The sequence below is a fragment of the Teleopsis dalmanni genome, chromosome 1, assembly GCF_002237135.1.
Source record: "Teleopsis dalmanni isolate 2A chromosome 1, ASM223713v2, whole genome shotgun sequence".
Taxonomy (NCBI): Eukaryota; Metazoa; Arthropoda; class Insecta; order Diptera; family Diopsidae; genus Teleopsis; species Teleopsis dalmanni.
This window is the reverse complement of record NC_051846.1, coordinates 131,747,989-131,763,626: the sequence shown is the minus strand read 5'-3', so window position 1 is coordinate 131,763,626 and position 15,638 is coordinate 131,747,989. Positions and strand designations below refer to the sequence as shown.

The 15,638-nt window shown below is 36.9% G+C and overlaps 2 protein-coding genes across 2 annotated transcripts; both read right to left on the bottom strand.

The window, feature by feature from the left end:
* Positions 1–151: 151 nt before the first annotated feature.
* On the bottom strand, positions 152–1,568 carry LOC119668723 (transcription factor Ouib-like). Its single transcript, XM_038078325.1, has 5 exons — positions 1,335–1,568; positions 742–1,262; positions 542–676; positions 372–485; positions 152–312 (listed from the first exon to the last, which is right to left on the bottom strand). The coding sequence occupies exons 1-5, from the start codon at positions 1,446–1,448 to the stop codon at positions 201–203; spliced, it is 996 nt and encodes a 331-aa protein (XP_037934253.1). The 5' UTR covers positions 1,449–1,568; the 3' UTR covers positions 152–200.
* An 11,511-nt stretch (positions 1,569–13,079) lies between these two features.
* LOC119666157 lies at positions 13,080–15,554 on the bottom strand. The gene has a single exon (XM_038075440.1). It carries the CDS (start codon positions 15,552–15,554, stop codon positions 13,080–13,082), a length of 2,475 nt encoding a protein of 824 aa, XP_037931368.1.
* Positions 15,555–15,638: the final 84 nt, after the last annotated feature.

The window sequence follows — 15,638 nt, the reverse complement described above, 5'->3', positions numbered from 1 at the left end:
TTATATTATAAAAAAAAAGCGATGCTAACTGTAAAATTGAAATTCAATAACTATTACCTTTACATTCTAATATAGGTATGTATAATATATTAACTAAAATATATACCACGTCATAAAGAGGAATTATTCAACCATTAATAAAATATATACCTAATCTTTATTTATTTATTTACACTTATTTATCTATAATTATACATTTATTAATCATCTTTTATAGATTTCATCATTTTCTCTCTTGCTTTATGCGTTTGTGATTTGCAGTGAGTATGATAATTACATTCGTATGCAAATGTTTTGTTACAGAGATTACAGCTACAAAGTACACAGTCATAAATATCACTGGCTCTTTTCACTGTATGCATGAACCTTACCTATGGATTCGGTCTTTATTATGGATCAGTAAATGTTGTTTTAAACACTTGTTGTTTGTAAAGCCTTTAGTGCAGAATTCACATTTATATGGACGGTTATTAGTATGCATGCGTCTAAAACAAAAACTTTTTACCTCTTATTTTAAATAAATATTTACATTAATTATTACCCCACGTGTTGGTTTCTTTGATATGCACATGTAAATTTACGTTCGCAATAAACACAACTATATGGCCGTTCCCCAGTGTGTACACGCTCGTGTATTTTTAACTCATTACTACCCACAAACTTTTTGGGGCAATATCTAGGAAAAGAAATTCAATTTCAATAAATCTAATAACTAATATACGAAATATTTGAAATCGTTACTTGCAAGCGTGTTTTTTTATACCCTTATGTCTTCGAATGTGATAATGATAATGATTATGTGCAGTAAATATACGACCACAAAATTCGCATACCCATGTTCGATTAGTTGTGTTTTTTGGATTTGATTTTTTATGTAATGTAGGTTTTTTGTCTAACATAAATATGGGTTTAGTTTGTACTGCGCTTTCGTCGGATACAGATTCTACATTAATATTACTATTTTCTAAACTTTCCTCAATTATATCATTAAAATCGAAACTAACTGTTTTTGAGGATATATCTTCAGTAAAATCATCATCACTAACTTCTTCATTTTTTTGGTCAACCATTGTTTGCGAAATATTGTTTATCTTTTCGTTTTTATAAAAATAGTCATATTGTGCACTTAATCGCTCCTGAAATTTGTTCGAGGAAAAGTAATTTTGTGCTCGTAAACACCTCATTTGAAATTTATAGGCTATTTCTAAATTTGTTTCACAATTTTCACATATATATGGTGGTAAGCCTACATCATTTCGTAACTAAAATGCAATTAAATGAAATTTATTCAGTCAATTATATTACTAAAGTACTAGGATATTTGGTCATAATACCTCAATACCAAGCAGGCTCTGAACTTCTCGCATAGTTTCTCTGTTTTCAAATAAATTCTGCGCAATGCTGCTATTAACAACATTGACACACAATCTGCACCAGTTTAAATCCATGGTATATCGTATACTTCAATTAATAAATCCTTTACATTATTTAAAACAGTTACCAAAAACCGAACTGTGTAGTAAAAATTCGCGCATTTAAGAAAATGTCAAAATAAAAACATGTTAGGGATGCCATTACTCAAGAATAAAATTTTTGGGCTATTCGATTGTCACAAAATTTAAGTTCAATATGACATGTACATGTCTACATAATAGAAAATACTGACTTTTTCTAATAAAGATTTATTAATCACTGGTTAAAGCAATATGCTATACAAATAATTGCTTCGCCTATATGAGATTTAATTTTTCTGTGAGCCATATTGGATTAATAATGTTTTTACACCAATGATCGACATTTCTATCTTTCAGTTCTTATGAAAGAAGTTTCATTTCTTGGAACTAAATATTAATTTTTGTTTATATTATTAGTGTCCTTATATATAAAGTATTCTTCATATATAAAAATTTCCAGAGTCATTTTTATGTTATTAAGTTTGTTCCGTAGTAACTTCGAGTAACACTGTGTATACACAAGTGCGTTCCATCAGCTAATTTTCGTGTTAATTTTTATTGTTTTTTACTATGAGTAGCTCGTGGAACAGACCAATTATGTTTCTTTGTATGTTATTTTGTTACTTACTCTCACAGTAAACAGATCTTTTTTAAATCGTTTCTGGTGTTCTTTGTAGGTTTCTTTGTTTTAATTTTTACATTAATTTTTGTGCTACAATTCACAATAATATGATTCAGCTGATGTGTTGCCGAATACCGAAAAGGTATCAGACCTGGTTCCTCGGATATGCGTAAATATTTATTTTTATTTTATGGATTGAACATTTTTATAACTTGAATTGTTAATTAATTAATTTGAAATAAAGTAAAAAATAATTTAAACACTTGTTTAATATTGGTTTCGTTTTTTAGGAATATACAAAAAATATAATCAATAAAAGTTAAAATCCTAAAAAACAAAACCGACTTTAAAATATTTTCGACGTAACAATTCAAAAAATTTAAAACAAAATTAGACTTGTTTAATGCTGAAAATTTTCAGAATATACAACATTCATGCACATTTTTATATGTGCGTTAAAAAGTCTTTGTGATTTAAGTTGCAATTATCGACCTACATTAGCACATTTTTGTATAAATTTTTATGAAAAATTACATTAATTGCTTTACATAAGCTCAACCCGTCAATAATTTAGGCCAACATTAGGCCTTTTCGGTGGCTCGCAAGTACGGCAAAAAACAGCAAGTTGCTGGCCTATGCACGCCTATACTGGCCGCAATGTACGCAAAACAACAACACTATTTTCTCTACCTCGGCCAGCATAGCTATGCTGGCCAACCACATCGGCCAGTAAAAAAAAAATGTTACCAACGCAATAAGCGAACTATTGTGAACCTTCATTGAAAATTCCAACGAATAGTGCAATCAAATGTCAAAAATTGAGGAAATAAAAATTCAAACAGAATTCAAAAATTTGAAAAATCTTGAAAAGTAACGAAAAAATAATAAGAATGTAGAAATCGTAAGTATTAAGCACATTGAATTTTTTTTTATGTTAGTTATTACCAAGTAACATTTATTTTATTTCATTTAATTTGTAGTTTACATGCGTAAAAAATTTTTTTATAGAAATACACGCAAGTAAAACGTTGCTTTCTTCTCCCAACATCGACAGTACCTACAAAAATTTACTTATCTTAGTGTTTTATTTTTAAATTTCCAATATTCTTACCATTCCTTTTAATTCCTTGTTCATTTTAATTTTAAAATATTTTTATAAAAATATATTTGATTTATATGCACATATACAAGATTTGCTGTTTGTCAAAACAAAACATTTGACAGATTGCAACAGTGATGCCAATGACTCGCGTGGCCAACATAGGCCAACATGCATTTTTTGCCGTACTTGCGAGCCACCGAAAAGGCCTAATATTTCATATCAGTCTTTATGGTCACATACGATCTACTAGCACCTAAAACTAGGCAAAGTTATTTACAGTCTATAAATATTAGCAAAAAGTCTGTAAGACAAATTGTCGAAGAGAAATGCTGATTTTTGTTAATATTTATTATCGGTGTCAATTGTAAATGACTTTGGAAGAACAAATTGTGACAAGGTAAAGATTGTAAAATGTATAGAACGAATAATTTTGCTAATTACGCAAAATTGTGGCGTGTCTAATGTAAAGGTTACATTAGAGAAAGTTTTAAGAATATAAGAAAGCCAGTGACGACTGCTCGATGGTGCAGAGGTGTGCGGCGAACACCATAACATAATTTGCAAATATAAATTTATTAAATATCTTGACATCAAGAATTAATATTGTTGATTACATTTTCATATATATATTTTTAAAGATTAAAGTTTCAGCAAAAACAATTAAATATAATTGTCTATGAAAACTCATTTAATTTGCTTCTTTTAGCTACTATAGTCGTTAGTTGTGCTCATAAGTTTGCAGCTCACATCGCAAAACACTTCCATCATATTTCGTCTTTCCCCTTTACGCAATTGCATTCATAAATTTCTATCATAAGTGTGCACAAAAGTAGAATGAACAAAATAATGTGCGGGTGCTCTAGCTTAAAATATGAGAAATAGAGATTGGGAATTGCATGAGAGTAATTTTCTGTTCTATTCGAATATCAACTCCATTTATAAGAATCCAACATGTTGACTTGCCGAAGCGGTTAGATGTGCGGCTAAAGTTTGCAGCTCACATCGCCATACATTTCTTTCAAATTTCGTCTTTCCCCTTTTAGCTGTTGCTCCAGCAAATCCCAGTAGTCCCTTTGGTAAGCACATGAAAAAGGTATGCATGACATCATGTTTACAAAAGAATGTGAGAAGTCATCATACTAAAAGAATGTACTGGTAATGTATCATGTCATGCGGCTAGCGAAAAAAAAACCCTTACTCTTCGTGAAATTAACCGAACGACAGATATTTTTTTGTCATATTTGTTATTGTTGTATTCCTTTGTGTACAATTATGCGAGCATGCTCAGTATTCGTGTACATTTAAGTGCGGAGCGTTTAGATTTTCGGTGCACATCAATTTCGTAAATTTTTTGAGTTTTTAATATATTTATTAAATCTAATAAATTAATAAAGTAATATTATTTAATAAAAGAAATTTGCAATATATTGTGAATTTGTGTTTAACAATAATATTTAGTGTAAATGCTATTTACACAAATTGTTTCTTATTCACTATATTTCTTGTTCTTAGGCGTGCATTACACATGTATATATTTATTTAATATTTATTATTGTTTTGCACTTACAACTAACGGTTGAAAGAATCAAACCAAGAAAGAGATAAACAAATTAAGTATCAAAAGGATTTTTAATGTACGAAGAATTTTATATTTTCCCGCAAAAAGCAAACTAAATCGAGCGTCGCTTTTCTGTGTGTTGATTTTACAAATATCTACTGCATACTATTTTATGCTGCCATTCTGTATTGTGTATTCTGACCTTTTTGTAGTTTTGCCACTGAGTTTAGTCAATTTTACATTTTATATACCATTCTTGTGTGATGTTGCCACAGTACCCCCCTCCTAGCGGCGGAGTTTGGGCGACGACGCGCTACGAATTTAGAGAGATTAATGCAGTTAATCGCGGTAATCGCACAGTTTCGTTGGAAAATGCACTACCTTTAAGGAATCAACTGGTGGTTTTAGAACCTTCTTCTCGAATTCTTCTGCCCGCTCAAGATTGGCTACGGAGGGTGGCGAGAGCTGCTTGCCAATATCTTCATCGTTGGTGAGGTATGCTAGTTACAATCTGTCCAATGCGACGGTGCACCTGCTCCCTCTTCTGTTAATCACGAAATTTTTTCCCCTCGTTGCAGTACTTGAAACGGTCCTTCCAATGGAGCTCTCACTCGATCGATGCGCACGAACACAAACTTGCTGGTTTGTAAGTCGCCGGGAAAATAGACTGGATGATGTCCGTGTCTACTGCCGTTGATCGTCTTCAGCTGGGGCAATGTTCTACGTAGTGATGAAACGAAATCAGTCTCACCTGGTTTTTGGCATTTTTTGTGTCAATAGCTGTCCTGGAACACGTAACGGGTTTCCGTACAGCATTTCAGCAGAACTGGAGCCAAGATCTTCCTTTGGAGTAGTTCTCAACCCCAGCAGTATCAATGGGAGTGCGCGCGTCCAGTCGTTAGAGTTGTTGCATCGCAAAGCAGCTTTTAACATTCTATGGATACGTTCAACCATCCCAATCGCTTGGGGGTGATATGCTGTCGTGTGGATGTGCTTGATGCCCAATAGTCTGGATAACTCGCGGAAGATCGTTGACTCGAACTGCCGTCCTAAATCTGTGGTGATAATGTGAGGCACGCCATAATGTGCTATCCAGCCTTCGATTAATGCGCCGGTTAATGGTACAGGCACCACCACGGGCCACCGTGAAAAACGGTCGATGCACGTAACACAGTATCATTTACCCTGCGACAGCGGTAGTGGTCCAAAGATGTCTATATGTACATGCTGGAAACGCTCGTCTACGCCTGCGAAACTGCCTATAGGTGACTTGGTGTGCAGGTGGACTGTAGACAATTGGCATGCGGTGCAGTTCCTGACAATCTCTGCTGCGTCTCTCGCTAAACCTGGCCAGACGAAACCTGCTTGGATCAGTTTGCGTGTCGTTCTTACGCCTGGATGTGCTAAGTTGTGTAGCTTGTCATCACTAACTTACGGCGACTGTCTGGAACGAACGGTCGCACATTACCCTTGGAAATGTCACAAAATACTTCAATATTGTAGATAGGTAACTTATACGCAACGAGCTTTAACGGTGTGTCGGCTTGATGTTCAAGTATCACGCGCAGCTCGTCGTCTGACACTTGCGCCTTTGCTATCACGTCCACCTCCGCTGCCTCAAATTCGATTTGTGCGATACGCGAAAGCGTGTCGGCCACGCAATTGTCTGCACCAGCTATATGGCGGATGTCAGTGGAGAACTGGCTTATGAATTCCAACTGCCTAACGCGCCGTAGCGAAGTTGTTCACACATTTAATTATTATTATTGTAAAATTGTATTATTATTATTATTGTACAATATCAAGATTTACACATTTAATAAGTATAAATATATTTATCTATATGTAAAACAATTATTGTAAAATTTGAACATATATGCTGATGTTAGCAATATTCAAACTTTGGCTTACCTTTACATTATTTAATTTGGTGAAATGCAGTGACACTGAACTTGAATATTTGCATCATATTTTTTGTTAAGTGCAGTGGCACTGAACTTTGAATATGTAGCATATATCAAGGCCAGTGCATTGGCATTAATTCTTGGTTACTAGACACAACAAAGAATTTGGTTGTATAATATATGCTGAGCTTGTACTTTCTGCAAGAAAATGGTAAAGGAAAAGAATAAAATTTAGATATTGTTATTGTAATAATTTGTAATAATTTAGTATTTAAGGCAAAATTTAATTTAATAAAAATCAGATTGAAATCAATATTCGATCTCTTTAATTCAAAATTTTAGAGTTTCAGTTCAAGTGCTGGAAACTCAGCTTTTCAATCAGGAGTTACAGTTTAAGTGCTGTCAACTTATTTTCTTAAGTGTTATTTCATTAACAGAAATCTTCTCGCTGTTCTGCTTGAACGCAAACGTGAGTGGTTTATGGTCAGCAGAATAATGAATTCGTGAAGTACTTGAAGTAATGCATAGCTTGGTTGATGGCGGTCAGCTCTCTGTTGTAAGCGCCGTATTCAACGCCTTCGAATAAAATGCTAAAGATTGCGATTTGCCTTTTACAATCTACTGCAGGACGGCACCGACTGCTGTATCGGACGCATCAGTGGTCAACGTTTGTTGGGAATCCGACGCCATGCAGATTTAGCACATGCGGATGTCTCGAATGCGGATGTGTCTTCTGGCTTCCAAGTGATTTTGCTGTTGTCGTTTTTTCGGTTTCCAGAAGTAAGATTGAAAAGACATCGCTGGCAGCTGACGGCATTGCGTAGAAACGGTCGATAAACCCCCACTTGGTAGGTAGGTACCTTGTCGTGGTGTGGGGGCTTAGGGCTGCAGTGATTCGTCCGAATTCATTTACGGGGGTAGCCATACAATAGTATGCTAACCCCTGATAGGGCTTCCCATGTTAGACAGGCCGGCAACCAACTAAAACCTGCCTGTCTGTTTTCCCCAAAGTAGGGGCGGCACACAACCACGTCTGTTTACTCCATGTCAGGGGCGGTCGAGTCCGAGTCTTTTTGTGCGTAGGGTGGCAGACTTTTAAAGAAACCTTATAGGGAGGAGGCGTTTTTGTATGACTAATGTCAACAGAAAATTTTAAAGTTAAGGTGCAGGGAGTCGGATCCCCAGTACCGGCGGTTGGTGTCGAGCGAGAGGGGCACCTGGCGTCGAGATCCTGTGACCTCTCAAATCCAAATAAAAACACAAATCTATTTTCAACCTCTAACTTAGAAGTTTCCGTTAAGAATACTGGACAGGGCGCGGTCTCCAAGCCAACTTTGGGTAGGCAAGGAGCCTTGGTTGGGGAGGGTGAGGGAGATCAAATCGGGTCTCAATTTCTGAACTTACGCATCGACACAGCAACCGATGATGACTCGTTATCACAGGCTAGCAACGTCGATGACATCAGTCCGGATTTTGAGACACTTCTACTTGATCCTCCTCAATCCCCTCATCCAAGGCTTCAATGCCGGGGATGGAGTCGTGGAAGGTAGTAACGAAGGAGCAGAAGGCCAGGAATGGCTACAAGCGATCGGTTTACTATCTGAGAAAAATGAGGGCGAGGAACTCTTCCTCCTTCACGAAAAGGGGAAAGGACCTAATTAGGAAACATGAAAAGGCTGTAGCAAAGTTCGAAAGGGACAACGCTACAGCTCAATCATCAGTGGAACAAGGGCAATCCAAAGTGGAAGCAAAGTCCGTTAAGGTTATCGCTTCAACTGCAGATAAAACCGATCCAACGAGCGCGGTCAAGAGAGTACTGCCACCAAAGATCAAACCCACAGGATCCTCTTCAAGGACACCCTCCTCTTCGACGGTCAAAGCCACAAAAAGGGCACGGTCTGAGGAAGAGACACAGAAGAACTCGAAAAAGCCTAAATCATCAGCCTCTTTTGAGTCCCCAATGGTGCTGCAAGTAGCCATCATAGATAAAGTCGACCCTGATGGGAAGATAACGCCTAAGAATTGGCTACTCGTTGAAGCGTGTCTGATGACAGCAATGACGGAAGCGGATAGTGAGGAACTAGTATTCGATGGAGCTGGATGGCAGAAAGGGGTTAAGGTTGTTGGTTGTGGCAACAAGAAGTCCTTGGATTTCCTTACGCAGACAATCAATGGTCTTGGCATACTCTGGCAGGTTGCTCAACTCGAAGTAGTTCCTCGCTCTCAGCTCCCTGTACGCCTGATTGTTTCCCTGTGGGTCCCACCTCCGGTTCCGGACAAGGACGTCATATTGAAAGTCATAAAACGGCAAAACCACCACCAGTAGCCTTTCGAGCACTGACTGCATATGCAAAATCACGAGGATTGTTTCTGGTAGCTGGTTGCGATGAAAATGGACATCACGAGCTCTGGGGTAGCAGTGATACCAATAGCAGGGGTGAGTCCATTTTTGATTTTATTCTTTCTACTAGCCTAACTTTATGCAATAAAGGCAATAAGCCAACATTTCGAAATAGGGTTAGGGAAGAGGTTATTGATATTACAGTGGTCACAGACTCTAATTACTTTAAGGTAGACAATTGGAGAGTATTAGACACGCACTCCTTTTCGGATCACTGTCGGATACACTTCACCGTCAATCTAGAAGTTAAGAGTCCAACACCATACAGAAATCCCAAAAGTGCCGACTGGTCAAAATTGTGAAACAAAAGCTAATTCGGACAAACGTCAAAATTGGTCAAGGGAACGCAAACATTGATAAAGCGGTCGGTCGCATTACGCGTATCTTGAACAAATCTTTTGAATCAGCTTGCCCCCTAACTAGGCCAAAAACCAAACCTCAACCGGTTTGGTGGAGTGCGGAATTAAGGGTGCTGAGAACTACATCCAGAAAACTCTTCAGCAAGGCAAAAAGCAGCCAGCAAGAAGAGGATTGGAATTTTTATAAAGCCAGTTTTAATATGTATAAAAGCAAGATTAAAACTGCAAAGAGAAAGTCCTGGCAACAGTTCTGCGGAACTATTGAGACGGCTCATGGACAGACTCGAGTCAGGAATCCCTTAATATTTTAATGATTACACACTTTCCAGGCTGCACCGACTCGATTGACTGTGAATCACAGTTAAATCTTGTCCAAGCAGCTAGGACTGACGACGTAAATATTATTAGCAGAGATAAAATTACTTGGGCAATTAACTCCTTTGATCCTTACAAATCGTCGGGACAAGATGCAATCATACCTGCCATGTTGCAACACTCTGCTGAAAGCGTGGGTCCACATCTGGTAAACATCATTTCAAGATGTTTAAGAGATGGATATACACCCAAAGCTAGGCGGAAGGTTAGGGTGGTTTTTATCCCAAAACAGGAAAGCTAAATCACTCTACTGCAAAGGATTACAGACCTATTAGTCTCTCTTCGTTTATTTTGAAAACACTAGAGAGACTTATCGATTTGTATATTAGAGGAAAGACCAGCATCCTCACAATGGACATGGCACAACACGCATACCGCAAGGGTATGTCGGTAGAAAGTGCTCTCCACGAAGCGGTTGGTACTATTGAAAGAACACTCGAACTAAAGGAGTACACCCTGGCTGGATTCCTTGACATCGAGGGAGCTTTCAATAACGTAAACACGAACGAAATCCGTGAGGCGTGTAATACCACGTAATCTGAGGTGGTATCAAATAATGTATTTTCTTACTTCGTTACACTGACTATTAGGCACATAAACCAATAATCAGGTATTTATGACGAAAGGCTTGCAGGCACATAAACCGCCAGTCAAGTAAGTAAATAATTTTTATTTACTTGCTATAGTGGTTAAAAGGCACATCTACCAATAACCAAATTTTGTTTTTGAAGGAAAGACGATTGTTTTCGCTCTCGAGTTTTATTATCAATATTGTTACCTTATATAGTATAGAATTACTTACTAAGCATAAAGCTTCTTTGTCACTATACAAAGTAAGTCTAGCTTAACAGCAACACTAATACTTTATACTAAGCATAATAATATTTACAATTATTGATAACTAAAATAATAATTTAAATTTCACATATTGCTGCATAAGCATAAATACAATATGTGAAGCTATTGAACTTATAAACGTAAACAATGTATTTAATATTTACAATATTTATTTGCTGCATAAGTGTAACTACAAGCGAGCTAAAATATGTTAGGTTTGTTAAACTTAACATTCTGCCCGGCTTGAATTACGTTATTCAAGAATGAATCTATGAGCAATGATTGATTTGATTTGCAATGCGTTATGTGTTTTTTTTTAAAAATCAACAGACAAAATTTTAAAATAATTACAACATTTTGTGGATATATAAATACACATATAATTTTTAAACAATAAATAGTTATACAATATTATATAAACTTAAAAATATAAAATTTAGAGTTTATAGCATCATGAGACTTTGAGAAGCTATGTAATTGTTTCAGGCTCCAAAGTAAATCTTGTTCGTGGCATCGCGTTTGGTGTGAGAGTTTGTGTTGGCTGATTGACTTCTGGACGCTTTACCTGCTTTATTTTCCATATCATCCATATGATGGCTCCAACGACAAGAATTAGGGTTGTGGAATTAATTGCGTAGTGGTGCATGCTGTCCGTCTGTAGTTTGTGTGGTAATTCAGCGAATTTTTCATCTTTCAGAGTATTGTGAAGTAGCTTTAACTGTTTAAGTTCGTTGCTGAGATTCAATGAACTTCCTTTAAAATTTGACCATAATTCTGAGTAATTAATGACAGGTATCTCACCAAATGCAATGTAAGATTCATACATGGTGTCGGTAAGCGTTTGATGTGTCTGAATTGTAGACGTTTGGTGTTTGAGTACACAGTCGTCTTGTAATTTCAGAAGTGTTGCACCTTGTAGTTCTAAATGAGTCGTGATGCCCTTACAGACGGCCGTAACTGTTGTATTGTTTTTTGATCCGAATATCCATTGGTTCGCATGATACAGGGGACTCCAAATAATGTTCGATTTTGTTTCCTGCACATTACACGTATTGTCAGATATGTTTTTTAATAGGTAAAATTCGCAAGCGTAAGCCTGTGAGCCGATGTTATATTTTGATTGTTTATCCGAACAGAGTAGTTTGTTTTCTGGTTGCTTGAAAGTCATACACTCCTTATACTGTTCACGAGTTAAGGCAAAATATTGGTCTCTATGCGGCGTGGCAGCTAAAAATGAAGCTTCTGGAACTATTGTCATCATTGTATTGTTGACTGTTGCAGGAATTGGGACGAGATTGAATAAATCGAAATCCTCATGATCGGTTAATGGCAGTTGTAAGACAACTATCAAATGATCTTGTGTGATTCCACTTTGTGAAGACATCAACGTGTATAAATGAATAACGTCCTCTTGATTAAATGGAAGACAAAGTGAATGAGGTAAATGGCCCTTGATCTTCATGATTTGGTCTTGAAGTTGTTGTGGAGACATCAAAAGAGAATTAATTCTGCCATGCTGAGTATCAGTTAAGACATCAAATATTGCAGCTTCAATTTTTATTAATGTGTGTGCCATCCATGTAAGTTGGGTTACCAGTGATGTATAGATCTCTAGGTGGTTAATACGTTTAGTATTATGATTAGTGTAATCTACTATTTTGTTTGTCTCATCTTGTAGTTGATTCATTTTAACTGCAATGGCTTCTGTAGTTTTGCTGAATATATTTAGCGTTGAGTCCATGACTGTAGTCTGATTTTTGATCATTTTTGATAGTACATCTTCATTATTGCTGATTTGAGTTAGAGTTTTAGAAATCGTTTCAGCATATTCTGAATCTAAAACACCAAATAATTTGTTAGCAATATTTCCAACTATATTGATGGCTCCTCTGGCTGATCGGTGTCTCGTCATAACCTTCGTTTCAGTTCGTAATTCTATGTTAGTATTATTGAATTGGCGGACGAACTCATAACAGCTTTCTTGTTGCTGTAACAATGGGCACAATTGCTGAAGTGCTGCTGTGCCATTTTGAAACCTTTCGATCTCCTTTCGAATAGGCGCGAACTCAAAGTAAGTGATAATTTTCCATCTTCCAATGATTTGATTTACGGTGCCAATTCCTTCAAAATATATTCCGGGTTTGTTTGGAAATGATATTTCTTCAATGGGTTTCGAAAGTATTAATGGCATCATCAATATTGTCACAAGTATGGTCATCATTAAAGATGTGCCATCATATATCTTTCGACGCTTTGGCAACGCTTCACTAGGTTCATTCGTTCGTCTTGTTTGTGTGACAGTAGAATTTTGTTTTGTTGGATTTTGATTAATGCTGCCTTCAGTGGGTAGGGGGGCCAATGATCGTAATGGTTGTTTAAGAATCCCATTGGCTGTTTTTATGTCAGCTATACGGACCAAGCCATCTTCTCCTTCATACACCTATTGCACCCTGCCAAGAGGCCATTTTTACATGGGTAGATTATCATCTTTAATAATGACTAAATCACCTTGGCATAGATTTGCCTTTTGTTGTTTCCATTTGTACCTTGATTGGAGTTCATTGAGATATTCCTTTGACCATCTTCTCCAGAATTCTTGTTTGAGTTCAGAAACTAGACGCCATCGTGATGATAAACTCATTCGGCTCTCCTTTTGATAGGGATCCACATTAGTGGTAAGTGGTTCGCCTATGAGAAAGTGTCCTGGTGTAAGCGCTGTTAGATCATTTGGATCGGATGACATTTTTGTTATTGGCCTTGAATTTAACATGGCTTCTATTTCAGTTATGACTGTTGTCAATTCTTCATAAGTCAATGAAGCATTGAAAATTCCTTTAATCATTGAATGTTTAGCTGACTTGACGGCAGCTTCCCAGAGTCCTCCAAAATGAGGAGCTCTTGGTGGAATGAATTTGAAGTCAATTCCCTTGTTACTACTGGTCTTAATGATCTTTTCTTTACCATTTTCTGAATAAATGGTAGACTGGAGCTCTTGTAGTTGGTTTCTCGCACCAACAAAGTTAGTCGCATTGTCACTATAAATTGTTTGGCATCTTCCTCTTCTGCTGATAAAACGTTGAATAGCGGCTATGAATGCCTCTGTTGTCAGGTCACTCACCACTTCTAGGTGAACAGCCTTAGTCGCGAAACAGCAAAATACTGCTAAATATGCCTTTGTTGGCCTTTTTCCTCTAATTTTATAATGAATCCATATCGGACCACAGTAATCAACTCCTGTGGTAAAAAATGGTTTAGTCAGAGTAACTCGATCAGTCGGTAAATTGCCCATGAGTTGGTCAATCAGTTTTGGTTTTGCCTTTGAACAGATGACACAGGTGTGAACAATGTTTCGCGCCATAATCTTTCCTTTAATCGGCCAGAAGTTTTGTCTCATTGTGCTTAGCAATAATTGTGGGGCACAATGGGAATTTTCTTCATGTTTCATTTTGAACATCAATTTCACTATTGAGTGATTGTAAGGAATTACCATTGGGTGTTTAGCATCATATGGCAATGTTGATGCTTCAAGCCTTCCTCCAACACGAAGTACACCTTGTTCGTCAATGAACGGTGCTAAAATATTTAGTTGACTCGAACTGTTGATTGCTTTACATTGTTTTAAGTCAGAGATTTCCTTTGCAAATTCTGAGCCCTGAATAGTTTTAATTATGAAGACTAATGCATCTCGTAATTCCTTTGGAGAAAGTGTTCTTGTTGGTGATTGTGTGCGATGAAATACACGGCGAACATAACCAATTGTTCTTTGGAGGTATCTGAATGAGTTTCGATGATCAATTTGATTTATCATGTGATCAGAACCAGTTGTTTGAATGATAATGTTAACTGTATGTCCTTGTCGTCTTTCGATATCGGTTGAGATGTTAAATGCCTTTGGGTTTGGCTGTTGCCAAAATTCGTTGCCTCCATGAAGGAAGAGTGGACCAAAAAACCATATATGTGAATAATTGAACATTTTAACTTTCATTCCTCTGGAAATGATGTCAGCAGGATTATCCTTTGACGCCACATGATGCCATTGATCAGCAAGTGACATCTCTTGAATTTTGCTAATACGATTTGCTACGAATGTGTGCAATGAGGCAGATGAAGATAGTATCCATGACAAAACAATTTCGGAATCGGACCAAAAGTAGGTTGGCACGTTTTGATACTTTAAATCTTGTTTAACTCTTTCTGCTAATTCGACTCCCAGCAATGCTGCGCAGAGTTCTAGTCGTGGAAGTGTCTGTTTCTTTAATGGTGTTATTCTAGATTTGGCGCACAATAGTCTCGATGTTATTGTCTTATCATTATATATTGCTCGCACGTACATAGCTGCTCCATATGCCTTCTCTGATGCATCCGTAAACACGTGTAATTGAATCGAACAGGGAACCGTCGAATTAAAAATATGTCTGGGTACTTTCACAGTATTTAATGTTTGTAAGTCATTTCTAAAACGCTTCCATTCTAGCTGAGCCTGAGGTAACAGTTCTGCATCCCAGGAATAGTTTTGTTGCCACAATTCCTTCATGAATATTTTAGCTGTTACAGTAATGGGGCCAAAAATTCCCAAAGGATCAAAAATTCGAGCTAAGTCCGATGCCACAATCCGCTTCGTGATAGGTTGCTCTGATGACATCTCTGCCTTACCGCAAAATTCGTCTGATTTCGGGAGCCAAATAATGCCTAATGTTTTTGTTGGCTTTATGGCTAAGTCATCTAAATCAAGGTTGATTTCTTGGTCTTCTATCGGAATGTTTTGTAGGAGTCGTGTATTATTTGAGCACCATTTTCTCAGCTTAAATCCTGATTTACTGAGCAGTTCCGTAAGTTGTTGTTGAGTGTCTAAGGCGGTAATGATGCTGTTAGTTCCGCTTAAACAGTCATCTACATAAAAATCATTAAGTAATGCAGGTGCTCCAAGCGGATAGTTGGTCATATTATGTTTCGCAAGGTGTTGAAGACATTTTGTTGCAAGATAAGGGGCTGACTTCGTTCCATATGTAACCGTTTTTAGTCGGTA